Source organism: Andrographis paniculata, unplaced genomic scaffold, assembly GCF_009805555.1.
Source record: "Andrographis paniculata isolate CXL003 unplaced genomic scaffold, ASM980555v1 Contig11END, whole genome shotgun sequence".
Lineage (NCBI taxonomy): Eukaryota > Viridiplantae > Streptophyta > Magnoliopsida > Lamiales > Acanthaceae > Andrographis > Andrographis paniculata.
Window position 1 is genome coordinate 575,232 of NW_026137391.1, and position 27,697 is coordinate 602,928.

At 33.8% G+C, this 27,697-nt stretch overlaps 3 protein-coding genes across 3 annotated transcripts; 1 reads left to right on the top strand and 2 right to left on the bottom strand.

The window, feature by feature from the left end:
* Nucleotides 1-2,671: 2,671 nt before the first annotated feature.
* Nucleotides 2,672-5,090, bottom strand: LOC127248525 (peptide methionine sulfoxide reductase B5-like). Its single transcript, XM_051270891.1, has 3 exons — nucleotides 4,795-5,090; nucleotides 3,163-3,319; nucleotides 2,672-3,064 (listed from the first exon to the last, which is right to left on the bottom strand). The coding sequence occupies exons 1-3, from the start codon at nucleotides 5,073-5,075 to the stop codon at nucleotides 2,912-2,914; spliced, it is 591 nt and encodes a 196-aa protein (XP_051126848.1). The 5' UTR covers nucleotides 5,076-5,090; the 3' UTR covers nucleotides 2,672-2,911.
* A 4,867-nt stretch (nucleotides 5,091-9,957) lies between these two features.
* On the top strand, nucleotides 9,958-22,201 carry LOC127248432 (SAC3 family protein B). The gene is made up of 17 exons (XM_051270767.1): nucleotides 9,958-10,324; nucleotides 11,080-11,295; nucleotides 11,625-11,699; nucleotides 12,393-12,605; nucleotides 13,630-13,749; nucleotides 14,459-14,698; nucleotides 15,339-15,515; nucleotides 15,580-15,833; nucleotides 16,474-16,574; nucleotides 16,683-16,898; nucleotides 17,363-17,590; nucleotides 17,665-17,756; nucleotides 17,852-17,945; nucleotides 18,229-18,321; nucleotides 18,407-19,188; nucleotides 19,270-19,384; nucleotides 20,412-22,201. The coding sequence occupies exons 1-17, from the start codon at nucleotides 10,206-10,208 to the stop codon at nucleotides 22,158-22,160; spliced, it is 4,884 nt and encodes a 1,627-aa protein (XP_051126724.1). The 5' UTR covers nucleotides 9,958-10,205; the 3' UTR covers nucleotides 22,161-22,201.
* Nucleotides 22,202-22,305: 104 nt separating this feature from the next.
* Nucleotides 22,306-25,229, bottom strand: LOC127248454 (probable protein phosphatase 2C 35). Its single transcript, XM_051270799.1, has 2 exons — nucleotides 23,697-25,229; nucleotides 22,306-22,583 (listed from the first exon to the last, which is right to left on the bottom strand). The coding sequence occupies exons 1-2, from the start codon at nucleotides 24,690-24,692 to the stop codon at nucleotides 22,446-22,448; spliced, it is 1,134 nt and encodes a 377-aa protein (XP_051126756.1). The 5' UTR covers nucleotides 24,693-25,229; the 3' UTR covers nucleotides 22,306-22,445.
* Nucleotides 25,230-27,697: the final 2,468 nt, after the last annotated feature.

Below are 27,697 nucleotides of genomic sequence, written 5' to 3' on the forward strand. Positions count from 1 at the left end.
TTGTCCATAATTCCCTTGTGGTTTCGAAACTTAGTGTAAATTCCTCTTCTACTTTAAAAATTGCATGGTACCCCCTTATACTTTAAAAAATATTGCATGAAACCACAAAGTGGTTTCATAAACTCAACATAAATCCTCATTTTACTTTAAAAAATTGCATAAAAACCCCTGCCATACAAAACATATAGATAGGAAATCATCTTCTTATCACATGGAAGAAAGTTTCACGGTGGTGGGATTTCATGCAACAATTTTTTAAATATAAGGGGTTACCATACAATTTTTAAAGTAGAGGGGAAATTTACGCTGAATTTCGAAACCACGTTGGAGGCAATTTTGCCTTAAAAATTTATGATATATACATATACATGTAGAATACCCAAAACTTCAATATTATCTTCTTATTGTAACATTATATTTTAATTAATAATAGATACTATTTTTTACAATTTTTAAATGATATAATTTTGATAATTTTATTTTAAAACTTTTACTTCTGATATTTTATTGATTATATTGATAAAATAAAAACTTTTAAATACTTTAAGATACTTTAAAATAAAATAATATCAAAATAAATTGAAACATGAAAGCATTCAATTTGTAGTTCTAGATGTATGTCACTATGTCTTATTAGGAATGAAAAATATATTAGTAATATATATTAAAATATATATATATATATTGTAGTCCTAGAATTATTATTTATTGTGTGGGTGCTGTGCATATATTATTTTTTTATTATATCATATTAAAAAATCATGTTACTAATAAAAATTTCAAGTGAATACACTCATTATTTAATCATTATTTAATAGTTTTTCTGTACTTTTTAATATTTTTTAATTTATCCGTTAAATTTATTTTTCATTATTATATTTTCTCTCATTTTTCTGAATTTCTAATTTATTCTTTAAAAATATTCTCAATTATTTTTTACTTTTATTACTTTTTTAATAAAATACTCAATTTTAAATTTCTAATTTATGCGGATAAATAAAATATAAATTAAAAAAAATAAAATTGCCAAACTAGAAATTTGCAGTGGGACCTCAACTCCTGGTCTGGAATATACCGTAATGTTACTCAAGGATATAACGACGCGTGGCAGAATTCAGGACACAAGGAGAGTAGTGTTAGTTCTTCCTCCTCTATTATCCCTCAATTGACTCAATTGTATATATATATATATATATATATATAATTTAATTTAATATTTAACAATTTAATTTACGCATTTATACATGTACCATAATTGCCTTATTTTTATTTTTTTAAATTAATTCCAAATCAGATATCATGGCTGTGTTTCGTCTACATTTTCTGTACGAAACAAAATGGACGGTCAGATGAGCTTCACAACGTAAGGCACGGACGGCTGCGATGACGTTGGCCAATCCATGCAGATTATACGTACCTACAATGTTCTTCCCCAATTTCATTTGCCCTAATTGAATCCAACAATTGAATCAAATATGTGCGATGCCCGCCGGAGAAGAGTTTCCCGGCGAAGATCGACGGCGAGTTTGGCGGCGGATGACGAGGAGCCGATTTGGACATTTCGGGTGGCGGTTATGGGTCCGGCGTCGTTCTTGTCTCTTTTGTACCTCAATAAATGTTTGTTGACGCAGGTAGGCGAGTGCATTATGGTGATGGTAATTGCATCCATAGTTATGTATCCTTTGGGATGGATCATGGCTTTGTTCGTCCCGAAAAGGAGGGTGTATTATCCGTGGTTAGGGTTAGAATTTTGTTTAAATGCCGGGCCGTTTGGGCGCGGCGAATTCGCGTTGATCTCATTGCTTGCCAATTTGGGGGCTTCTATTGGTGTCCTCACTTCTACCTCCATTGATCTTACTTATAGCTAGGGTTCTTCTTTTTGTTGTTTTCGGTAATTTGTATGCCTGTGTTAGATCTAAATTTGTTACCAATTTGTTTGTGAATCATATATATATATATATCCTTAAACATATATATATATGAATAGTTGTACAGATAACTCTGTTTTTAGTAAAGTGCTCTTATATATATATATATATATATGCATTGGGTGAGTAGAGTGGTCTTATTAATGTTAAGCTAAATTGTACAAAACTCATATGTGATTTTATGAAATTGCGTCAAATTCTTATACTTCTAAAATTACGTTCAATATTCCTTATAGTTTTATAAACCCTGTGTCTTTATTTAATAGTGTTTGACTTACACTCATCCAAACTGCGAATGAATTTCAGAATATAAAAAAATAAATATATTTGTAATTTTAAGAGTTAAGAAATGAATATTCTGAAATTCATTAGCAATTTGAACTTGATCAAACATCCTTAAATAAGGACCAAACTACTAATAATCTAAAAAATAAATATATTTGTAATTTTAAATATTCAAAATATTCTAAAATTCTTTCACAGTTTGAGCTTATTTAAGTCATATACAGAGTTTATAAAATATAAGAGAAATTGATGCAGTTTTAGAAATACAAAGAAATTTAAGGCAATTTTGTTGAACCACATAAATTTTGTGCAATTTAACCTTAATTTTATTCCTCATATTAAACGATTATTACTATGCATAGATATATATATATATATATATATAGATTCAAATAATAGCAGAATTTATGGAAAATTCATCCTTGTAGATAGGGGCAAGACTAATGATTCAGAAAATGGAGAATAGGAAACATTTCAACCATATATATGATCAAGAAATCAATAAAATCTCAAAACATTTATTTTTTCCGACCAATTGTCGCTATGATCAAGAAATCAATAAAATCTCAAAACATTTATTTTTTCCGACCAATTTAGCGACAAATTTCATTATATCCAACGATCCAAGTGAAGCGTATAAGGGAGAACCTTTTGACAATGTAGTGGGGTATCTTCACATACCTGTCGAAGAAACCCGATTAGGTCGATGCCGGCACAAACTTGATGGACACGCTGTTGACGCAATGCCTCTCATCCGTAGGCACCGGATGGCCCTCGCCTTTGAACACATGCCCCAAGTGCCCCCCACATGCAGTGCACGTGATCTCAGTCCTCCTGCCATCAGGGTCCGGCTGCAAATGCGCACAAATTCTCAAATGGTCGGGTGGGAACTTATCCAACGAGTTCATAAAACAGAGGATGATGAAGATATGATATATAGGATACTTACAGATCGGTTGATGGCACCTGGTAGGCCTTCGAAGAAGGCAGGCCAGCCGCAGCCCGAGTTGAACTTGGTTGTGGACTTGTAGAGAGGTGTCCCACAGCCGGCGCAGTTGTACACACCGTTGTCATAGAACTTGTCGTAGTGCCCGGTGCCTTTACGCCTGAGTAGATAACACATTTAGTGACAAAATTTGCGAATTTTATACGGAGCAGAGTCTAATCAAACTAGCAAAATAGTGCAAATTGAGAGATTAATATCACATTGTGAAGCATGATTTGTTGAAACATGAAATTGAAATTCTCTATTTCAACGGTAAAGAATCTTATATATTTATAATAGCATAAAATTATCTAAATAAATTAAAAATCCTACAAATCTTCAAACACCATAAATATAATATATATATATATATATTCTAAATATATCTTTAACACTCTTCATCAAACTCAAGATAAGATCGAATAACCTTGAATTTGCCAAGAGAAACCGAAAGTTATGTAGCCAGAATCATCCAGGTTATCAGTTAGAAGCAACCTTCTCAACTGAAATAGAGTTGGAAATGGGAGTTGCTCGCTCTTAATGGAGTTAAAGCCAAAAACAGGATTTGTTTGCTCACAACGTAGTTAGAGTTGAAAATGGGACTGGCTCGCTCATAACAGACTCGTAACTAAGTTAAGAGTTAGAAACTCAATGAAGTTAGAGCCGTAAACAAAAGTTTGCCGGTAGAGGGCGACAACACTGTGGTGAAAATAAATACATCAACAAATTATATCAACAAATACAAAATATAATGGATCATGGATGTACCCGAAAATACTTTTAACTTTGATAAATATTGTAAATTTGTAATACTATAAAACTAAAATTTTCTATTTCAACTATAAAAAATAGTACAAATCATGAGTTGGAATTCTTAAAAATCTCTTAAATACATCAAATACCATAAATATAATATATATATATATTCCAAATATATCTTTTAACAAACCATTTTTCCATTTCTAAGGAATTGTGTATTGTTTGAGATCATTACAACAGTTCCTTCTATATGAACACAGACAAATGAGCTTCAAAATATATTTTTCATACCAGAGTTGATTCGATTAAAGGCAAAAAAACAGAGAATCAAAGGAGGCTGAATCAATCCACTTATTGGCATATTCAAAGCACAAATAACTTGTCCCGTAAGGGATGGCTGCAGGGGTTGTCCCTTTGACCGTGAAGTCATTAGTTCAAAACCCCAAGCCTCGAGTCCTGCCACACATAGTTCATATAGTTCGCCTAGAACTTTTCCATGAGGCCTGGTTTGCAAAATATTAGGTTCAACCGATGGTTTACCCACTTTCTGTAGGGTTCCCACGTCATACATAAATAAATAAATAAATAAATAAAAGCTCTACGCCTATACAATACATCAATCCCCAAAACTGTCATTCCAGCAAAAAAAAATAAGGTCAAACTAAATACCAGATTGAATTCAGCAGATTCTCACAAAACTTCACCCAATAGCAATCAAGATGCATAAAATAAAATAAACAAACACCTATATTCAGCCAAAAGCAACACAGCGCCAAAAAAAACTCAAAAAATTCCTAAAATCAAATAATATACGCATATAGATCAAAAGATACCGACTCGGTGCCCTTCTCACGGAGAATGTGAAACTGCTCTGGAGTCAGCACCGCTCGCCATTCCTCCTCCGATTTCTGAAGCTTCGAAGCCATTAACTGCTTTGTTTTTTCGAATTTTGCCACCGGATCGACAGGACATCCGAGCGTACATATAGTGCGAAGATTGTGACGGTGGAAGTGAGCGAGTGACGAGAAGTGGAAGAAAGTAGGCGCGAGTAGGTAGTGCAATTCAATGAATTTAGACGCATTTACGGCACGAGGAGGAAGGGAAAGCTTTGCAGTCATGGAAGGTTATAAGAGTAATTTCATAGCGGATAAAAACAAATATTCCTTAGTTGCGATGGAAATTAAAAAAGCTGATACAATTGATTTGTTTACTTTTGTTCTTTTATCGTTTATTTAAGTTTTGGTTCCGTTTAGCCGGAAATGATTGAGAGTGGGTTTGTTTGTCCAAACATGTTTTTTCCCCAACCATTTTCGGTATATATATTTTATCTTCTCGTAAAAAGCTAACATTCGATATAAAATATTATTTATTATATTATTAACACAATTTTTAATATTTGATGTAAAAAAAATTCATCTCAAAATACTGGTGTGTTTGTTTTGAGGATTGGATTTTAAATATATTATTCATTTCATTTTTTTCCTAAAAACATCAAATCAAATACTTATTTTTTATTTTTAATATTATACTAAAAATCAATTTTACATTAAAAACAGCACATCAACATCTATTTAGCACATCAACATCTATTTATATCACATTATACAACTGTTCAAATTCAAAATTTTTACTATTCAAATCCAAGCTCAAAATACAAATCCCCAAACAAACACACCCTAAACAAACAAACCCTTTATTTATTGAATTTTTTTATTTTATTATTTTGATTATATGTTTCATTTAAAAATATAATCTTACTTTTATAAAATATTTTATCAAATATTAATTTTATACTTAAATTTAAATTAATTTTTATTAAACTTATAAAGTATATATATATTCTAAACGTGTGTTTTTCTATTAATTTTTTAAAAAATATATTATATTTATATTATTTATACAATTTTTTTATATAAATATTTTTTCAAACAAATTTACTAAAGGTGTGTTTGTTTGAGGGTTTAGATTTTGGGTTGGGATCTAGTAAAAAAATCTGAATTTGAATAATTGTATGATATGATATAAATAAAAATTAATGTGATTTTTTTAATGTAAAATTGGTTTTTACTATAATATAAAAAATAAAAAATAAATATTTGATTTGATATTTTTGGAGGAAAAATTTTTTGAAAATAGTAAAAATCCCACAAAATCCCTCAAACAAACACACCCTTAAATAAAAACACCTGAGTTATGAAAAAAATTCAAAATAATAAAAAAATTATGATGTATTTTTAAAAAATTATTATGTAAATGCAATACCAAAAACTTTAAAAATTGTCTAAATAGAATTTTTATTTAAAAAATATACTGGCTATGTTTTCTAAATTTTACTTTTAAATTGCAATTTCTCAAAAATAAATATAAAAGATATAAAATATTTTATACAAAAATTAAAATTTCAAAAAAACTTTAAATAGTTAATACGAAAAGTCAAAAATAAAAAAATTAAATAATTATTACAAAAAGTAAAAAATAAAATAAAATAAAATAATCAACTTAAAATAATATATTTTATATTTTAATACAAATTTTCATATCATATACCAAAAGTTATTTTATCTAAAAACATTAGGTGCACGAAACGACTATGTGTTTACTTGTGAGATTTTGATTTTGAGTTTTAATTTTGAATAGTAAAATTTTGAATTGTAATAATTTTTTGATGTGATATAAATATATATTTATGTGATATTTTGAATGTAAAATTAGATTTTAGTGTAATAAAATAAATAAAAATTAGGTGTTTGATTTGATATTTTTTAAGAAAAAAAAGTTACAATAGTAAAATTATGGGTGAAATCTTACAAGTAATAAATTTTTCATATAAAATGGTATATATAATTATTGATTTTTTAATTAAAAAAATATTATATTATTTCCGTCCGCGTTTAATAATTACATTTCTCTTTTACAACATTGTATTTGACACTAAAAATATTTTTATATTTGTATAATTTTTTTTTTTATAAATGTTATTATATTATTATCATAATAACTAATTGAAGTATTTTGTCATAAAAAATAATACAAAAAAAGAATATATTTATAGGATTTAAAATTTGAGATTCAAAAATTTGTTCGCACTTTGGGCACATTTAAGTCAAACACTGTTAAATAATGATGAGATTAGAGGCATAGCATATGAAAAACATTAAGGAATTTGGTGCAGTTTTAAAAGTACAAGTATTTGACGTAATTTCGTAAAAATACAGGTAAATTTTGTGCAATTTAATTTTTTTAATATTTTTAATTTAAATTAATACTAATCCCGGTCTATATATGGTTAAACATTTGATTTTAGTTATAAAAATTTAGATGAATAGTATTAAATAAAATAAATTAGAAATCATGTGATATGATTAAAAAGAAATATATATTTATTTGTTTAATTTGAATAGTGTAACGAGAGAAAGTGTAGTTAATTATTCTTTTGAAAATATTACATAAAACATGGGATAGACAAAATAAAAAATATTGCAAAATATGTCGGGACAATGGGAGTATTATTTTTCTTATACTGCTTTTAGTAAAAATATATTATTTTATGTTTTAAAAAATTACGTTAATATTCTTTTCTAAATCAATTTCAAATTACACCCAACTAAATTTGTATCTACATTTTATTAGTTTGATGAAATGTTTTTTTATATATTATAATATATAAAAAGTATGTAGTTTTATATAAAATATAAAAATTACATGTGTTCTTTATTGTGAAAAAGAATCATGTTTTCTTCATATTTTCAACTAGTCAAAATTAGCTAATCAAATCGATTAGGCATAGTTTATTTTATAAAATAATCGACCAATATAATAATATATTAGTTAAAACTAGTGTTCCATTCAAATGAATAAATTATTTTATGGACAAGATAGAGTATATTTTTACATAAACATATTATAGTTTTTTTAGATGTTAAAATATATTTAGAAGTAATATATTATATTTATGATAGTTATCTTTTTTTTAAAGATTTATAGAATTATTGCTTTATTTAGACAATCATATCACTATAAATATGTATGTATTCTTATGATTGAAATAGAAAATTTCAATTACATATTCTAACATAGTATCAGAGTCGACCTTGACAGTGGAGACGGATGAACAGTTCTTCAAGGAGAGCATGCCGAGGGCGACACGACAAGGAAGGGCATATCTAGCGGGCTGGACATTACAGGGTGGAGTGCTCCTTGAAAAGAAGTATGTTCAAGCTTTGTTCGTGAGAGCGGAACCACGAGGACGATTCTTGGGCGAAAAATGGAGAAGTCGCAATATGGGTGTTCCGGATGGTGTTGGAGATGAGCGGCGGAGCAAGCGAGTTGTGGGTCGGTTACAGCAAACCTCGCTGGCGGTTGGTGAGCACAACGGGGTACGCGCGAAAGGGTCAATAGAGTGACGCCCGGAGGCAAGCCCAACGTGCAAGAAACAACGTCGGTGCACTAAAATGGCGTCGCATGAGAGCGTTTGCGACTTTGAGTGGAGGAGAGTGTCACGAACTGATATTTCTGCCCAGGTTCTCACCCATAGTCCGTCCCATGTGTGTGAGCCCCGGTTCTGTACGACTAATCAACGACATATGTTTTGGTATAGGTACGCGTCTTGCCTTATTTATTCTGCATTATTCGGTATACTTAGGCTTGTTGCGCACAAGGGACGGCTGGCTTAGGCCTTTGGGCCTTGGTGCGCGGCGTGTCAGCTTTCGGCACGTTACAAATGGTATCAGAGTCAAATTATCTCCGGGTACATCCATGACCCATTATATCCCGTATATATTTTTATATTTTATTGATGTATTTGCTTCTATCCACGATGATGCTATTATTTTCATGTCGTCTCCGTCTCTACTAGTTCACTGACAGAGTCTACTTTCGACTCTAACACCGTTGAGAGTCCTGTTTTCGACTCTAACTCTATTGAGAGCGAGCGAGTCCTGTTTTTGACTATAGCTACGTTGTGAGCACGCGAGTTCTGTTTCCGACTCTGGCTCTGTTGTGAGCAAGCGAGTCCTATTTTCAACTCTAACTCTATAGAGTGAGTGAGTCTTGTTTTCGACTCTAATTCCGTTATGAGCAAGCGAGTCTTGTTTTCAACTCTAACGGTGTTGAAAGTTTTGCTTCTGACTCTAATCCAGTGGACGACGACAGTCAATCTTGGCAAATTCAGATTTTTACGTGGAAGATCTCGACTATATTTTTTTCGATCACTTATGACAAACTCAAATTTATTCGATCATATCTTGAGTTTGAGGAGGGGTGCTAAAATATATTTAAAAGTAATATATTATATTTATGGTAGTTATCTTATTTAAGAAATTCATAGTATTCTTATCTTATTCCGTATAAATATGTACGTATTCTTATGATTCATATATACACATTTTAATTCCAAATTAAAAATATATACATTTTAATTAGAAATGATTTGATATAATATGCTAAAAATGTTTTGACTATAAAATATCAAAGTTCTCAACCTGTTAAAAGATATATCAATATTATATCGAAAATTTGATATATTCAAAATTCGATAAGATAGATACATGCCGCTACTTTATTGAAAAATAGGTATATATGTATGATATATCAAAATATAGTGATATAACAAATATTAAAATATTAAAATTGTCTACACTATTGCACCATATATTTCTATATATATTGAAAATATAAAATTATATACTGTTAACTTACCAAAAATATTCAGTACCATTTACGATATACTACAATATCCATATATTTTTATATCTTTTTTTTTTGGTATAATATGTGCAATATTTCTATAATTCGATAATTTTTTAAAAATTAATTTTAATTATGTCTATAATTTTATCTCTTTTTTATTTTTTACTGTATTTTATATAAAATATATATATACATTTTAATAAAAATTACATTTAAGTTATTATTAAATATATATTCTTTTTATTTACTATATATATGTATATATTTTTCTAAATTTTTTTATCTGTATATTTTTTTGAAAACTACGGTACCATTTCTGTATTTCGTCCATCTCTCAAGATTCAAGAACTACTCTGTCGTAGTGGCATCTGCCAATCCTCTACAAGCTCAAAAACCCTTTCCCCCCCCAAAAAAACCCTAGGATTGAAAATTTACTCGACGCCAAGGATCCAGGAGGAAGGCCTACAGCTTTTCCGTGTGTGTGTTTGTTCTTTTACTTGATTTTCATAGCTCAAGAAAACTTATATGTAACGCAAAGACCTGAAATTTAAGGATAAAGAATGTCCCAGGGCGGATTCGGGAAGGATTCAGGTCCATACACAGGACCCAGACCTCAATTATCTAGCGCTAATTTTCCTCGCGCTCCGTCGCCCTCTCCTCCGCGTCCTCTCTCGCAGGGGTATGTGTCTGCTGCATCTTCTTCTAATCTGAATCTTGCTTATGTAATTCACTTTTCAGTGATTCAGTGAAGTGAGCAGTAAGTTCTTTCTTGATTTTTTGGCTGTGAAGCAAAGGGGAAGGATTCACCTAAAACAAATCTATTTATTTGATATTTTCATCAATTAGGATATCAATGAATGAATCTATTCTTATGCTTCACAAGTCCTCAAAACTTTTATTTGATTGAGAATTATGTTAAAAATCGAATGCAATGGCATGCTTTAATCGTTCTGTGAATAGGGTGGGTTATGGAGGATCAAGAGACTGTTATGGAGTTGATGTTCTATTTGGCCTCTTTTATATGTAATTTTTGTTTGGCATGAAGTGGAGGGAGTTTCATATTTCATACTGTAGTTAGGGCAAAGAATTGGCACAATACACAAGTGCAAGCTATTTTCTTTCGGTTTGGATTGAGTTTTTTAAATCTTATCTGTCAATTAGCTGAAAAAGATTGAAGTACAGCATTCAATGATTTATTACTAATGCATTCGGTAAATGGTGCATCCCTTTGTCAAGGAACAACAAAATGTCAAAACATATGGATATAGAGTGAGTTATTTTCTCAATTCAAATTTAAGATATCATTTTGTTATCTGAATATAATCACAATATGATTATGAACACTAAGTGTGGTGTTATAACTGAGTTTGGATATGGGGTCTTTGCATCTTTTACTGTGGATAATGAATTTATCATTTAAATTTTTGCTTGTAGAAATGACCAAACTTTGAACCGGGGTGTCATGAATATAAGCACATATAAGGAGCATGGTGCCCAAACCCATCAAAGATCTCCTGATCTTTTGCCATGGGTTACTTCAAGCAATTCAAGAAATGGTATCCCTGCAGAAGTTCCAGATACGAGAGCAGCCAACTCAACTTATTCTCGATCTCCTGATGCAATCTCAAACAACTACAGGAGTGGAAGGAGGTATGTTCATTTATCAATTGTCCTTCGCTTCAAATTTGAACTTTCTTGGATTAAGTTCATAGGAAACTTTTCTCATTGAATTTAGGTACTATATATATATATATATATATTTCAGATTTTCTGGTTTGTTTCTTTGTGTTATTGAACCTAGAGTTTGTTTCTTTGTTTACTACCTATTCTATATTGGATGTACCGTAAAGTGTAAATCTGTCTGTATTAACATCATCTAAGCCTTTTAAAGCTGTCTCTACATAGAGAGTGAAGTTTTCCTTTCGATGAACATCAGTATTTCCTTAAAGTAATGAGAGCTTCTTTTTGTATCCTGGCAGAGCCCAGCCTCCTCTTGTCTATCCGAAGAATCAACATGTTCAAGGGCAACATCCTCAAACCGAAGGGATGCTGCAGTAAGCGAACTCTCAATTGGACTATATTTAACCTGCTGCTGCCCAGCCTCTATTCTATTCTATTTACCAAATCTGGTTTTGGGCACATGTTTTTTAATTTACATGCAGATAGATAATCTGTCTTCCCTTTTCTACTCTTTTTGAGTGCAAGCATGAATGAGTCAGGGACACCTTGTTGTCTATTTGCCTCAGCTCACGATTTTTAGATTCTATATTGCTAGGAAGGAGTTGTGTTCTATTTCTATACTCGTTTCCTTCTCTGTCACAATCTCTCCATACAGGCTGTGAAAAGACTGTACAGCTTATTCGTGTTGGGTTTGGATAATGTGTTTTGAAACATGGCTCTCTATTACATATAGTACTGCACTCATTAAAGAAGCTTCATGCCTTTTCCTAGAGAGGGAGAAAAAAAAAACCTTTTCCTAGAGATTATTGTCCATCTGACACATTGTTACTGTCAATAGGTGGATTTGGGTGAATAAATCATTGATCTTATCTGATTCATTCTGCTGAAAATTATATAAGAATATTCTTTTATTTTAATATGTTGCATGCTTTAACCCCTGCATAATTAATAACAAGGTATGACTTAGATACATTAGTGTTGCATTGTCTGTCTGCATCTACTTGCTGATGAGTTTTTAATAGATTTCAGGTGCTTAATCTGTCTGTTTTTATGGGTTTGTTATACAGGCGTCCTTCATTGTCTCCTGTACGAGGTGCTCAACCAAGACCATCTAGCTACAGCACACCATCACCAGGTCAAGGAGTTTATACAGCTCGACCAATGTTTCGACCTAATCACATGGATCAGACAGTTTTCAATCAAACTAGATCTCCAACACCCCCTTCTATCCGAAAAGTTTCCCCAGAAAAAACTATTTCCCCCCCTCCTGGCATCAAAAGGTATGAGTATTGTGTATTTTTATTTTTTATTTTTAATAAAATTTTACAATGGGTATATATGTATGTTCAATTAGGATTCATGATTTGGTGTTACATCTCGTAGGATAATTATTTTGGTAGCTTTGTAACTCTTAAACATACCCGTACAATTGAGATGGGTATGTTACACTAATAGATGTGGTTGAATTCTTCTGATCGCTCTTTCTTATTCTCCTACATGCAATATGATTCAGGGGGCACTACATAGTTTGATATTTTTGTAAAGTCCACACATCATTTTACATCCATATAGTAATCTGTTAGTTCCTGTTTCTTATATATACTTCATAATTGTCTCTGCTACTAAAAGTATATTCATGCTCTGCTTCACATTTTTTGGTGTACCTCTTTTCAGCTGCCATAATGTTCATTTATGCATGTGAACATTATTTTGGTGGTTTTATGTGTTCGAGTACAGCCATTGCAATAATATTGCTTTGTTCTGAGTATCCAATAAAGACTATACCATAAGGTGAAAGGAGGGCAAAAATGAATAAATTGTGAAGTCTCATGTTGATAGATTGTTATTATCACAACTATTTCGTTAGCACGATTTATTTAGGATGCACCATAGCGATATACTATGTGATCACTGTAAATTTAAGTGTTGGGCTGAGCTTAGGCTCTTAGATTTTTGCTTTTTGTTGGTCTCTGCACATGATATTGCCTTGTGCATTATTTTCGACTAGGATGAAATTTTAAATGTTAGAAACAAGCTTAGATTTTATGGTGTAATCATGGTTTTGAAAATAATTGGATTGGGATCTCTCTGTTACTGACCTTTAAAACTATTTATGTGTGCTATCCCATGTTTTTTGTGAGTTGAGATCTTGCAAATGGATTAGCTTGCAATAATTACTTGTTTGTCATCTGTAATCCCAAAATTCCAACACGCAACACACTTATATAAATATCTGCCAATAATCTTTGAAGGGTTTAGATAAAGTAATACATTTCTCCTTCTAATATTCGCCATTTCTTCTAGGCCTTTGATTGACTATAAGGACCTTGATGCCCCTGAGACAACACCCAACCCTTCTTTGGACATTGAAAGAAGCATCCCTATGCAGAATGCGCCTAACCCTTTTGCTACACCTTCTGACAAGTAAGTGTTGATAGGCATCTCATATATAGTATGAGAAACTGTTCAATTGCTAATGATATCTTGCTGTATCATATAGATGCAATGTCTTTTCTGTGTTTTATTGCTCAAGTGTATCTATTAAAATGCACTATTGAATGCAGTGGGGACACCCATTTTGTTCCAATAGCAACTAATAGAATACTGTGGTCTACATTTAGGATGGTTAAATGATGAAAGGTATTTGCATTTCCTAATTATACCACAAGTACCTTAATGGTCTTCGTTCATGACACTTTTTTTTTTTTTTTTTTCTATGATTGTCAAATGGCACTCGACAATGTACTGATCTGGTATCTTAATGCTCTATGGACTATGATCTCTCATAAGTCATAACTTCAACCAATAGTTTCTCGAGGTTTTGCTCTCTTAGTCTCCCCCTCGGTGTAAATTGAGATGATTTTGTCATAGCTATACGCTAGTTGTATGACAAATTAGCCGGTTGCATGTTTTAAGTTTCCATTTGTGAAAAGTATTGTTTATTATTAAAGATAACAGTTCCGCGGGCTTGAGATTCGTTTCAAGTTGAATTTCTACTTCTCTGAATCTGAATTAAACACCTCCAGACACATGATTTTAGAATGAGCTCTCAATCATGAGCTTGTGTTCTCGCATGTTCTTTAGATACATTTACGCTATCAGTGTCTTCTAAGTATGCGTGCTTGTTATGCAGACCTTTTACCTCTTCCCACATGTGGCGTGGCCGGACACAGTCCCCTGATAACAGTACTCCTCTGGTGCAAGAGAACATGGATTCGGTCTTTACAAGAAGAGGCGAATATCAATCTGGAAAATTAGTCTTGATTAATAATGCAAGTTCTCCAATTACAAAGCGAACAAGGTCTCCAACACTTTCACCTACCAGCGGAAGTTTCCTGGAGAATCCTGCTACTGATTTGAATGGTAATAAAAGGTATGAGTGGAACTCATGGCATCTTTATCTCTTCAAACTCTTGCAATTTTTCAGCTATTTTATTGCTGGAAATTCCTTTATGGTTAACTGAATTCTTGGAGTTGAAAATTTGCTTTCGTATGCACATTCGTATAGTTGAGTCTAATGTGGGTATTATGCCATTATTTCCTTATGTAATTGTTATCGATTCCTGTTGGTAAAGCACAGTTCCTGCTATAATGGCCCGGCAGGAATTTAGTTGATTTCTATTGCTAAACGTATGTATTTGCTTCCTTATCTTACTGATATTAAGTGTTAGCAAATTACATTGCCTGGCTTTATCTGTAGGCATTTCAAAATATCATCTTAAGGCTTTTCTAGGTTCCAAGGATAACTATCACTGAATTTCAGCGGTAATCAGTCTTTGACCTGGCATAACCTAAAGATTACTACCTTTCCATTTTGAAGGAAGGTCAATGCATGAAGTTGCCTTTCTGGATATTAAGCAATTGAGAGTGGTCTTTTTGCCTTGAGAATGTGTGTTCCTAAGTTTCCATGATAAAATAAATGTTTCTTAATATGAGGAAATGATAAAATTTCATTTGCTAATGTTTTTTTGGAGTAACATATATCAATAAAATTGAGATAATGATTTTTCCAGGGCTTCTGATTTTCAACGTCAAAGTCAATCCTCAATATCTGGACAAACAAAAAGTATTGACATTTCCGTGGATAAATCCATGCAATTTCCCGCTGGCAAAAGAACCAAACTACCACTTTCATCTTCATCTGACTCTGTTTTTCAAGAAAGCTTGGATACTGCACAAGAGACTGAGCGGTAATATTATCTATATATCTATGGTAATGATGTAGTTCTTATTGACTTGCTTTATGCGTTGTAGAGAATTGCTTGCCAAAGCGAAGCGATTAGCCCGATTTAAGGATGAATTAAGCCAACCTGTGCAGAGTAGTTCCACAGTCAGAAACCAAAACATTCCAGCGAAAAGAAGTCAAACTTTGCATGAGAGACAAAAGTTCTCAGATGACCCAACTGCTGATGAGATGGGAGATCGTTCTGGTGGTAATTTCCTCTCAGACAATGAAGGCATGGTATCGTCAAGTGTTATTGTTGGATTATGTCCGGATATGTGCCCAGGTGCATACTTCAACTTGTCATCACATAGATACTGAACTACTGAAGAATAATCTGCATTGTGTGCTGCTCAAATGCCTCATGATCCATATGAATGAGCATATTATTCATTTCACAAGATGTACAACAGAGAACCGTCAACATAATGCCTTTATGAGAAGTTTTTACAAAAAATATTTTCCCATTTTTATTGAGGGTGTGTGTATTACCATTACCCTTGTCATCTATGCCTTTATGTCATGTCCTTCGTTTGAGGGTTATTGTAGCTGTTAAGAGATTGAATCATAATTGCATAGTGTCCACTCATATATTAAATAAGGTATGATAGTTGTTTCGATATGCTTTCACTGCCATACTTCTTTTCTCATCATTGTTGAAATGCTAGTCTGAAGAGTATATGCAATACGTGGGTTTGCTTTTTAGGGTGTGTGGATGGAGATGTATACCCAATAAGTGAACCACTATATGCTCGGGTTTCATTGTGCCCTTGACTCCACATTTATTTCAGATTTTAGTTTATTCATTGATCGAAGCCTTTCCATATCATGTGTTGTTTATGAAAGAACACCACTTCATCTCATTTGTATTCAGCTTTCTACTTCATATCTCCCATCAGACTGCCATTTCATTTTATAATTTGCAGAGTCTGAGAGAGCTGAACGCGAGAGAAAAGGGGATCTTGATCAGTATGAACGTGTGGATGGGGATAGAAATATGACCAGTGAAATTCTTGCTGTAAAAAAAGTACATATCTCTGGATTGTGCCCTTGCTAGTACAAATCACTGATAATAAGAAATATATTCAGATTAATAACATGAGCATATTGATGGACTTGCCTCATTGTTCTCCAGTACAACAGGACTGCAGAGAGGGAAGCAACACTTATTCGTCCAATGCCAATCTTACAGAAGACAATGGACTATCTTCTGAATTTGCTGAGTGAGCCATATGGTGATAGATTCCTCGGATTGTATAACTTCTTGTGGGATAGAATGCGGGCTATTCGCATGGATTTAAGGATGCAACACATTTTTAATCTAGAAGCCATCACTATGCTGGAGCAAATGGTATGTTATCTCTGATGTTTTATGTGACAAAAAATTACATATGGTGCTAATTGTTTCTAAAATGCCAACACTTATGCCGTGTATTGATGATGTTGAGCACAACTGGTTTGTATGTGATATGACGTAAGAATGTTTCATCACTACCTTAGCAGTGATGTTTGTAAATTCTTTTTATTTATTTATTTTGTCCTGTGTTGCTCCTCCATGACTGCTTAAGCTTGGTAGGTGCAATTTACTGATATTTGTTTGTGTTCCACTTAGTCAAAACTCTCTCTCTCTCTCTCCCTCTTCCATATTTTTTTTTCCTATGAATTGAGTACAGAAAGCTTTTATGCATAGTGTTACCAGTCAATCCCCTGCTCCCCCCGTAATCATTTATCTATATGTCCTTCCCTATGTGTTAGGTACTCTTACTGAAACATCTAAAGAAGTTAACTTATATTCCCGACATTATATGCTTGCAGATAAGACTGCACATAATAGCAATGCATGAGTTATGTGAATACACAAAAGGAGAGGGATTCTCGGAGGGGTTTGATGCACATCTCAATATTGAGCAGATGAATAAAACTTCTGTCGAGTTATTCCAGCTTTACGATGATCACAGAAAGAAAGGAGTACATGTTCCATCAGAACAGGAATTTAGAGGCTACTATGCACTTCTCAAGCTCGACAAGCATCCTGGGTATAAAGTAAGTACTATAAAATAAAACGGTTCTACAGCTCCAATTTCAATGTTGGCTATCAAATAAGAAAATCATGCCAGGTTGAACCTGCAGAGCTGTCGCTTGATCTGGCTAAGATGACCCCAGAAATTAGGCAGACGCGAGAAGTATTATTTGCTCGTGCTGTTGCCAGGTGATATGACCCTTATGTGCAATGTTTTTGGGCTCCGAATTCTTCACCAGTTATGATTGTTCTCTAATCCCTTAGTATATTTACTTCATGTGCAGGGCGTGCCGAACAGGAAATTTTATATCATTCTTCCGGCTTGCCAACAAATCTAGTTATCTTCAAGCATGTCTAATGCATGCTCACTTTTCCAAGGTATGGGCTTAGCTCTGTCATTATTTTTGAGTAATTATCTTTATTAACAAATCCGAATATATTTTATTGAACACAATTTGTTATAGTCTATCTCCAACAGTTCTTTTGTTTCCTCAGGTCACTTTTGGTTGGTTAATGGTACTTTTCTTCTAGGCATTTTAAAATATATCCTTGTTTTTGCAGATGTTAGTGATTGCATCATTTGGCCCCGAGACTTAAATATCGTGTGTGGTCCATAGGAATTATTTTTGACACTGTGCTATCTGTTTGATGTTTTGACCAGTTACGCACCCAGGCTCTTTCTTCGCTACACTCCGGTCTACAGATGAACCAGGGAATTCCTGTTGCTCATGTTGCTGGATGGCTTGGAATGCAGGTACATTTCTTACATAATCTTGTCTGTTCTTGCTGTTGAAATGCGGAAATTATTTTAAATTGCCCTACTGTCTTGTTCAAATCAGGAAGAGGAAATGGGGGAACTTCTGGAATACCATGGTTTCTCAGTAAAGGATTTCGAAGAACCTTACATGGTGAAAGAAAATGCATTTATCAATGCTGATACTGATTTTCCTATCAAGAAGTCGAAACTCGTTGACAGAAAAAGGTCGGAGACAATATCCATTGATGTGTCACTCCCTTCACTAATCGAATCATGTGCTGCTAAGGAAGCACCTGGATTCCTGCAAAAGAAGGTTCCCAAGCCAACAATATCTAGAACTATAACATCCTCTGCCCCTACGACTATGAACAAGCTTCAAGATGAAGAAATGCTCGATTTGGGCACCATCTCATCCCCAAAAGCCAGCATCCAGCCGTCCAAGAATAAAACTCATGTTGCTCTGGTGACACCAGATGAAAAATTGGTTGGGAATGATGCTCGAGTGACTGCAGCAAGTCCAGTTTCCCTAAATTTCCCCCATGTTTCTGCAGAAATTACTCAAAAGAGGGTTGACTCTCCAAAGAGGCCAATGTTCGAATCTGTTTTTAGGAATTCCTTTGGTAGATCAAGCAAGCAATATTCAGAACCAATATCTCCAATTTCAGTCGACATGGCTGAAGAAATAACAAAACTTGGTACACCACGTGATTCTGCTGTTCACACTCCAATACCACAGCCAATGTCCACCGAAGAATTGGAGGATTCAGAAGAGCCTATTAGCAGAGATGAAGATGAATCCGAGGAACTGACAACAAGCTATTATGACCAAGAAGTCGCCGAAGCCAAGCTTAGATTGATCTTGAGGTTGATATACTTTTCTTTTCCTTTATTAACAGGTTATATTGGCTATTTGTTGGATGTTTCCTTACTCGATCTTTTGTTTAGGATATGGAAACGACGCACAGCAAAGAAAAGAGAATTGCGTGAGCACAAACAACTAGCAGCAAATGCTGCTAGGAGTCTGCTATCTATGGGCCCTCCGTTGTGGCAATTTGAAGCTGTAAGTATTCTAAGATTCCTTGTAATTGATTATGCAGTAAATGTAAATCTTACTTATAGGTGTTGAAATAGCTGTTTAGACTCCTGCTTAGTTGCCAATACATTTTGCATTTATTTTGTGAATAAGTATATGTGATTAAACCGTTCGACTTCTCTACCTGATTATCATGTGTTGAAATTCTAAGAGGCATCAACTGAACTTCAAAAAAGTGTGTACTTTGGTCATGCTAAATATCAAAACACGACTATTCTTGTTGCGGCACTCGATTTGGAATTCGGACCATTGAAATTGCCCCTTGAAGTTCACTAACACTTGTTATGGCGTAGTTAAGAGCTTTAGTTATAGAAAGTTCTGCATTACTCTGGTGGAATATAGACAAGCGCCATATGCAAATAGAAACCACACATTATACGTGATGCACTAGTAGCTGAAGCTAAAACAAATATTGCTAAAGTCACCTATAGTTCCGAGCAGAAATTTGCTTGGATCATAAAGGCCCTACAGAGATGATAAACCTTGTACTTGGTTGAGTAGTCCAGTCTACAAACACGTACAAATGGTGCCCGAACAACTGAATTACGTTACTTTCTTTGGATATATGATACAGATTCATACTTGGGTTTTAATGAAGAAAAATATCGATAATATCATATTAGATGAAAAACATGATTGTAGCTTGTGCATTTTTATATATGATCTTGTAGTTATGAAGTCATTTCTAAATTCTTCAATACTTTGGGATTTTGGGAGCTAACTGAATATTTTATCCTACAAATTTCATTGACTTTGCACTTCTTTTTGGTGCTAGATGGCGAATTTTGTTCTTGAATTATCCTGTTTCTGTAGGATATTGTTCAGCTTATAACATTGCTCGTTTTATGGTGATTTATTAGATGTTTACATATGACTTGTCTTAGTTGTTAATCTTGAAAGATAATTTTGAATGCATCTTACGATCTCTTTCCGCTAATTTTCAATTTCTACAATGCATAGACTCAAATTTTGTTGTTTGCTTTATGCTCCACAGCCATTGAGAAATTACGGTACAATTGACATCGATCATGTCATGAGTGAGCGATACGAGATTCAAGAAAAATCCTCGGCGGTGTTGAATCCTTCCGATGTGGTAGCTGCTAAACTTCGAGAAAAAAATCCCAACGCCGAATGCCTTTGCTGGAAAGTGGTTGTATTCTCTCCCGAGGAGATTCCACACGGAGACAATGTCGGGAAGAACAAAGCGACGCAATCATGGTTTCATTCTAAGCTTATGCCTGCCAAATCTGACAGCAATACCGAATGCGATCTTCTGGTTTCGTCTCCCGGCCTTGCTATATGGAGGAGCTGGATTCCCAGCCTCTCCGGCGTTGACCTGACCTGTTGTCTTTCAGTTATCAAGAGTGCTACGCTCGAAGATCTCAACGAGGCAATAACAGGAACCGGTGCGATTCTATTCCTTTTATCCGACGATGTTCCGTTAGAGCGCCAGAAGAAACATCTCCATGATCTTGTCGCTTCTCTGCCATCTGGATCGCGATTTCCTCTTTTAATCTTGGATGGGTCGGGGAAGGCCGAGTCGGAGGCCTCTAAAATTGCTAAAGCTTTAGGGCTTCACGGCATTGACGAATCGAGGGTGATTGCGTATAACCTCGCTTTCGTAAAGGACGATGATGATAGCGGGAAAAAGATCGGCGGATTCTTCAGCGACGAGCGTCTCAGGGAAGGGCTCGAATGGCTAGCTAGTGAGTCGATGCCGCAAATCGATCTGATTGAGATGAACACGCGAAAATTGGTTCTTTCGCACTTGAATCCGAGCCTCGAGATTCTTGATGGGATTACGGCTCACCAAGTTGGCCCTAACGACTGCATTTCAGCTTTCGACGAAGCTTTGGATAATTCGATGAAAGAAATCTCTGCCGCCGTCGACGCTAACCCCGCTGGTTGGCCGTGTCCCGAAGTTGAAATGCTCGAGCAGTCGAGCGATGAGTACAGAGCTGTATCGTGTTATTTGCCGAGCGTTGGATGGAGCTCGGCTTCGAGAATCGAAGCGTTGATGCGCGCTTTGAACGATTCCGTGCTCCCGCCTCTTGGAGACAATTTATCTTGGCTGCCGACAGGATTGAATACCAACGATGATATCGAGATCCAGACGTTGCGCGTTGAGAACTGCCTTGTGAACTATTTAGCGAAGGAGAGTCGAATGATGGGGTTAGCGTTGGCAGAAAAAGAGTCGACAATAATGATTCAGACGTGTACCCGGCTCGAGCTTCACGGCAGCGCCTATTACGTTGTTCCGCGATGGGTTCCGATTTTCCGGAGGATATTCAACTGGCGGTTAGTGAATTTAAACGATGCAGAAGTGTCGTCGACGTATGTGCTACAGCAGCGCCGTTTATCTGTGCCGAGTCGCCGTTCGTCGGACAGACTGGACTCGATGGGTTATGCGTATTCGCCGCCATATACTGTCGGCCCGTTACTCGATGAATTAGTCGACGTCGGGTGCCATTCGCAGGTACTGAGGTCGAATCTAACGGAGAGCGAAGTCTTTCCGCTGCAGTCGATCGATGTTTTTGATAACGATAAAAATGACGCAGATTTACGATTCGGCGATGCTATTGTCCCGATATCAAATGAAAACGACGACAATGCAGTCGCGGAAGAGAATGGAAACGTCGACGATACGAAATCTTCGACAGAAGCGAATAAGTTGAGCGAATTGCTTGACAAGTGTAATATTATTCAAGACCTAATTGATACGAAGCTGTCGCTATATATCTAGAGACGGATACCGTTTACAGTTGATCGATTTTTACTCGGCCAGTCTGCCGTGTTTATGTGCCATTTCTCGATTTATGCTTCTAACTGCGCTGTAATAAACAGACAACCGATGATGCGAAACAGAAATGGAAAGCGAAGTAATCGACTAATTGAAACGATATTTCATAAAAGTGGGAACGAGTCGAAATGTACATCACAATCATCGCCAAAAAAAGTCGATGATGATAAACAAGGCTACGTACGATAAACTTGGCGAGCTACTAAAGAAGTCATCTGATCGATCGGGTCATACATTATTCAGGTCTTTGATTTGTACAATGATGAGCGTGATATCGTCAGTTCGATTTTCGTTCTCCAACCATAATTTGAACGACTCCGCAGCTATGGCAGAACAGGCGTCTCGAGGATCTGCGTATTTGTTAACCTGCACGATGGAATAAGCGACGAATATCAGACAACATAAGTTCGAACATCATTCATGGTTCTCGCAGAACTCCGGATTTCAGCCTTAAACAAAAGAATTGAGGATCGAAATCACTCGCTTTAAATTAAACTACAAGAACATCGAATAGTATAGCCGACAAAAGATTAGAAAGCAACTATAGTTTTTCAATAATTATGTACAAATCATATTGTTCACTCAGCGACGCACAAATTGAGACAACATAAATTACGGCATATTATAGGTAATATGATATGCAAAGCATTTACTACAACTTTCGGGTATGTCCTAACATGGTTTCATTAAGAACGAACAAACAAACTAAGAAGGATCAAATACGTATGCAAACAAGAACAAAAAACATCGCATAGCGCCCCAACATTTCCAAATCTTTCAAGGCCCGGCTATAATTTATACATTTTTCAATAAACATAGAACCAAAAGACACTTCGCTAGAACCAATAAATTTTTCCCAATCTTTAAAGGCAATGGTGTAAATTATTCGGTAGATTTTCAATAACCCTTGAACCACAAAAAAAAAAAAAACTTTCGCTAATAAAGAGATTGTAGCTCAAGTGGTTGAACAATTCCGAATCTTCAAGGCGAGGGTATAAATTATTCCGTAGATTTTCAATAACCATAGAAGCAAAAGAATGCCTTGCTAATAAATAGATTTTCAATAACCATAACACTTCGCTACTAAATTCATCGAACCAATACGGGTTTGTTTCTTTTTCATAAAAATTTCAACATATTTCCCAAAAAAAATTTAATATACTACGTGCTCATTATTTTTATATTATCTACACAATTCTCTATGCTTCACGTCTACAAGCACACCCTACATTTTCCGAAATCTTTCAAAATTATTCCCTAGATTTTCAATAACCATAAAAGCAAAAGAACAACAATTCACTACTAAATGCATCGAAACAATGAATTTTCCGAATCTTTCAACGTGAAGGTATAAATATTTCCGAGGATTTTCAATAACCATATAAACAAAAGAACACATCACTACTCGAAATAACATGCAACGTAGAAAACAAAAATATAGCACATCATATCGTCACAAAAATTTAATCGTAAACATACCATGCTCACGACAGTTTGGCTGGACAAGAACTCGAAAACACCATCACTAGCAACGATAAAGAAGGGATGTCCCGACGTAAGCTGCACAACGGACACCTCGGGATCGGCAACAACGCCAATTTTCTCCGCAATACTATCCCCGACGCTCCGTGTAAACGCTGTCCCCGGATACATCCCATTCTGATACCACAATCGCGGCGGATCGCTCCCCTCGGTCTCCTCATCCCCCCACGACTGAATCGTGGGATCTTTCAGCCCTTCAACTTGATCGACGCTCAACACCCTCGCCCCACAAAGCTTCACCCTCTCACACTCATCTTTCCTAAACGGCGTTTGATCGTACGACAAGTCGCGACCAACGACAACGCCATCTCCTCCTTCCTTAACAGCCAAAACGGCGCGCGAATCCCCGACATTCGCCACATAAAGCTTGTCCCCAATCACCAATGCCGTGATGGCGGTAGTCCCGCTCATCGAATCATCGATCCCGCTGTTGTGCAGCTCCTCATTCGTCGCCAAGAACGCGTTGCTGTAAGCTTTAATCGGATCATCCAACAACGAGGCGTCGTTGGACAATATCTCGATTAGCCTTTCCTTGGCGAAATTTGAGCATTGCCCACCCGACATGCCGTGGCCGTCAAAAACTCCGAAGAAATGCACGTCGGGATTGCCTCTAATGTTTGTCCTAATACAATATGCGTCCTGATTCTCCTTGTTCGGGGTTTCGGGGTAATAGCCACGCTGCGATAGCAAGGAATAGCATAATTTAAGGTTGCTTGAAGGCACAGCAACTACCTCTAAAGAAGAAGGTGCAGGGATTTGAATGTTTCGACCCAAGTTTTCGCCGTTGTTGTCGCCGTCCGACGAATGTGGATATTTCCGGCAACATTTGCCGTGAATACAGCCCATAATCCACCGGAAATTCAGAAACTTGGGTAGAGAAACTGCACCTGCAAACCAACTGTTCGACAGAAGTCCTGAATGAAACTTAGGCATCAAATGACTGAAAAATAAAAAAACAACTAATGAATCCACACGATGATTTCAGAACACATCAATGGCTGCCGCCCCAAAACCAACATTGTCTGTCGTGAAATTAAAACCTAGGAAACTCTCAAATCGGATTCCCCATGTCGAAATTCGAACAAGAAACCCCCCCCGGAGGCGGTTCCTAAATTGAAAAGGGGGGAGAAATTGGGAATCCCCAAATCAAACCCTAATTTCAACTACAGAAAACGGGAAGAGAGATTACAATTTACAAACCCCAATCGTCAGCAACAGCGAGGACGAAGTTCGTTTGGGGTTTGATCGAATAATCAGAAATTGATTTCCGATCAAAACATAGGGTAGAATCGGCGGATTAAAAAACTATAATCGATTGATCTATCGAATATGAACAACGGCGAAAAGAACAAAGCCAAAGAGAAGAAACAAAATGAAATCAAGATGGAGTAATTATTTGGTTCAAATTCAAACAGCCTTTTTTCAAAGTAAACGAAATGGAAACTTTTTGGCATTTCCCCTTCACATCTTTCAAATACGATTTTTTTTTTTTTTTCTTAGAATTTATGGATTTCTTTTTTTTTTTTTTTTCAAAGGGAGAAAAAGGAAGTTGAGATTGTACGATGTAATATTGTACTATAATTTTATTAGTAATACATTAGAAAATATTATTTAAATTAAATTTTAAATTAGAATTTCAAACTCAAATCAAGATAAAATATATCATAATATTGTGTTTGTTTTAAAAAATTTAATTTTTTCTTTTTAGCAAAAAATATTAAATTAAAATTTATTTTTATATTATATTTAAATTTTAGGTTTATATTTAAAAATAGTATTCATATATATTTATATTACTTAAAATTCGATTCTTTTTTAAGTGCCTTTAGTTGCATGTTTAAAATAAGATTGAAAGTTCAATTTATAGTAGTATTATTTATAAATTGAATATAATATATATTTCATAGAAACTAAATTTTACAATAAAATTAGTATTTGATATAAATGTATAATTTTCTTAAGAATATAGAAATTTATATAATGTGAATAGATAAATATATATCTTTACACATAATTAATATAAAATAATTTGTAAAAGATAAAAATTAAATTATATATATCTTTATTTAAAAGAAAGTTAAACATAAGAGATTATTTCTTCCATACATTTTTTTTTAAAAAAAAAAAAAACTTTCATTGTTATTATTATTATTATTACTATTATTTATTTATTTGTGGATAAAATTTTGGTGATGGTTAATTTTATTAGATATATCAACATTTATCCTTCAGTCCTTTATGTGGATGAAACATAATCTCATTTGATTTAATATACTTCGTTGGAGTACTTATATGGTATATTTAATAGTTTAGATTTTATAAGAGCGATTTAGTAATATTATATATATTTACTATCATATAGTGTTAAATTAACCAATTTGTCCAGCCAATTGAATAAAAAATAATACTTCATCTGTTCCATAAATAAATATTCATTTATTTTTTCACTTAATTTTAAAAATATTAGTATTGTATTGAGATATACGTAGGAATAAAGTAAAAAATGACTAAAATAACCTTATTAGTATGTGTGATATAAAAGTAATGATATTTGTGTAATATATTGTAAGTTGTAAAGGTAGTTGTAATGTTAGTAGATAGTATAATTACTAAAAAATGAAATGAATATTTTGTTACGGGACAGACTAAAATAAAAAAATAAATACTTTGTTATGGGACGGAGGGAGTATATTATTTGTATATAAATTTGAAACTGTCTAAATATATTTTAAGTTATTTCCACCGTATAGTACTAAATGAAAGCTAATTATCCCGTTAGGCCTGGTTTGCAGGGTATTAGGTTCGGCCGGGAATTTATCCAGTGTGCACTTTCGGGTAGCGATTGCGGGTTCCCATATCATCCAAAAAAAAAAGAAAAAAGAAAAAAAAAAGCTAATTATATGAAATTTGTAATTATAAGTCATACTAATTGAACATAAATTACGTGTTATTTGTATATAAGTATAACACAATCCTTTCGTATTTTTGTGGTTGTGAATTTGATGAATAAAGAGACGATAATAGGTGTTTCATTTGCCCTATTTGTTTGTTTTGTATTTTGATTTGAATTTTTTTTTTTTGAAATAAAGTATAAAAAATTGTGTGAATATTATAAAAAATAATAATTGTGTATATTAATTTTGTTGAAAAAATATATTGAATATTTTTGTTGTAAGATATTTTTCTTTTGGTGGATTAAATGTAAAATCAATAAATATTTGGGTCATTAAAATCTACAATTTACTTATTTAACTATATGAAAAATGCACTCATTCATACTATTGATAAATTTCTAAAAACATTTCAACTTTGATTTCCTTTCTACTCTAACAGTTGGAATTATTTCAAAACTACTATGCTATACTTTTAAATACTAAAGTCTTACCAACTAAATATTTTTATGGATGATATTCAAAAAAATAAATGTATATAGGCATCTCAAAATTTTCAGGATTCCGAACAAAAATAAATTATAAATTTTTATAAATATTAATATTTTGATTTTGCTAAAATTAATAATTAAAAAAACTTAACAGACAAACAAAAAAAATAAAAATTGATGGATAAAAAAGATACTCTCTCCGTCCACATATAAAGTATACATTTACTTTTAGCGCGATGTTTAAGAAATAATAGTATTTTAATTATAGTGAGTAGTTAAGAGTAGTGTAATGACATTTTTTTGCCCTTGTTTTTTTTGGTGTAAAAGTAATGATGTGATATAAAGTAAAGGTATTTGTGGAAAAAGTGAAGTATTTAATAAAATATTTACTTTGTAATTGGACGTCCAAAAATAGAAATATGTATAGTTTCTGGTTGGACGGAGGGAGTATTATTCAATGCAGTGAAGATTTAATACTCTCTCCTAGTATTTTATGATAAAAGTAACGACATTTGTGTAATATATTGTAAATTGAAAGGATGTTTGTAATTTTAGT

Coding starts and splice junctions, on each gene's coding strand:
- LOC127248525 (XM_051270891.1), bottom strand. CDS start 5,075: ATGACTGCAAAGCTTTCCCTTCCTCCTCGTGCCGTAAATGCGTCTAAA. Junction 3,320..4,794: donor CTCCGTGAGAAGGGCACCGA/GTCGGTATCTTT, acceptor TTATCTACTCAG/GCGTAAAGGCACCGGGCACT. Junction 3,065..3,162: donor CAGGTGCCATCAACCGATCT/GTAAGTATCCTA, acceptor GCGCATTTGCAG/CCGGACCCTGATGGCAGGAG.
- LOC127248432 (XM_051270767.1), top strand. CDS start 10,206: ATGTCCCAGGGCGGATTCGGGAAGGATTCAGGTCCATACACAGGACCC. Junction 14,699..15,338: donor GATTTGAATGGTAATAAAAG/GTATGAGTGGAA, acceptor TGATTTTTCCAG/GGCTTCTGATTTTCAACGTC. Junction 17,946..18,228: donor TGCATGCTCACTTTTCCAAG/GTATGGGCTTAG, acceptor TGTTTTGACCAG/TTACGCACCCAGGCTCTTTC.
- LOC127248454 (XM_051270799.1), bottom strand. CDS start 24,692: ATGCCTAAGTTTCATTCAGGACTTCTGTCGAACAGTTGGTTTGCAGGT. Junction 22,584..23,696: donor GCCAAACTGTCGTGAGCATG/GTATGTTTACGA, acceptor TCCATCGTGCAG/GTTAACAAATACGCAGATCC.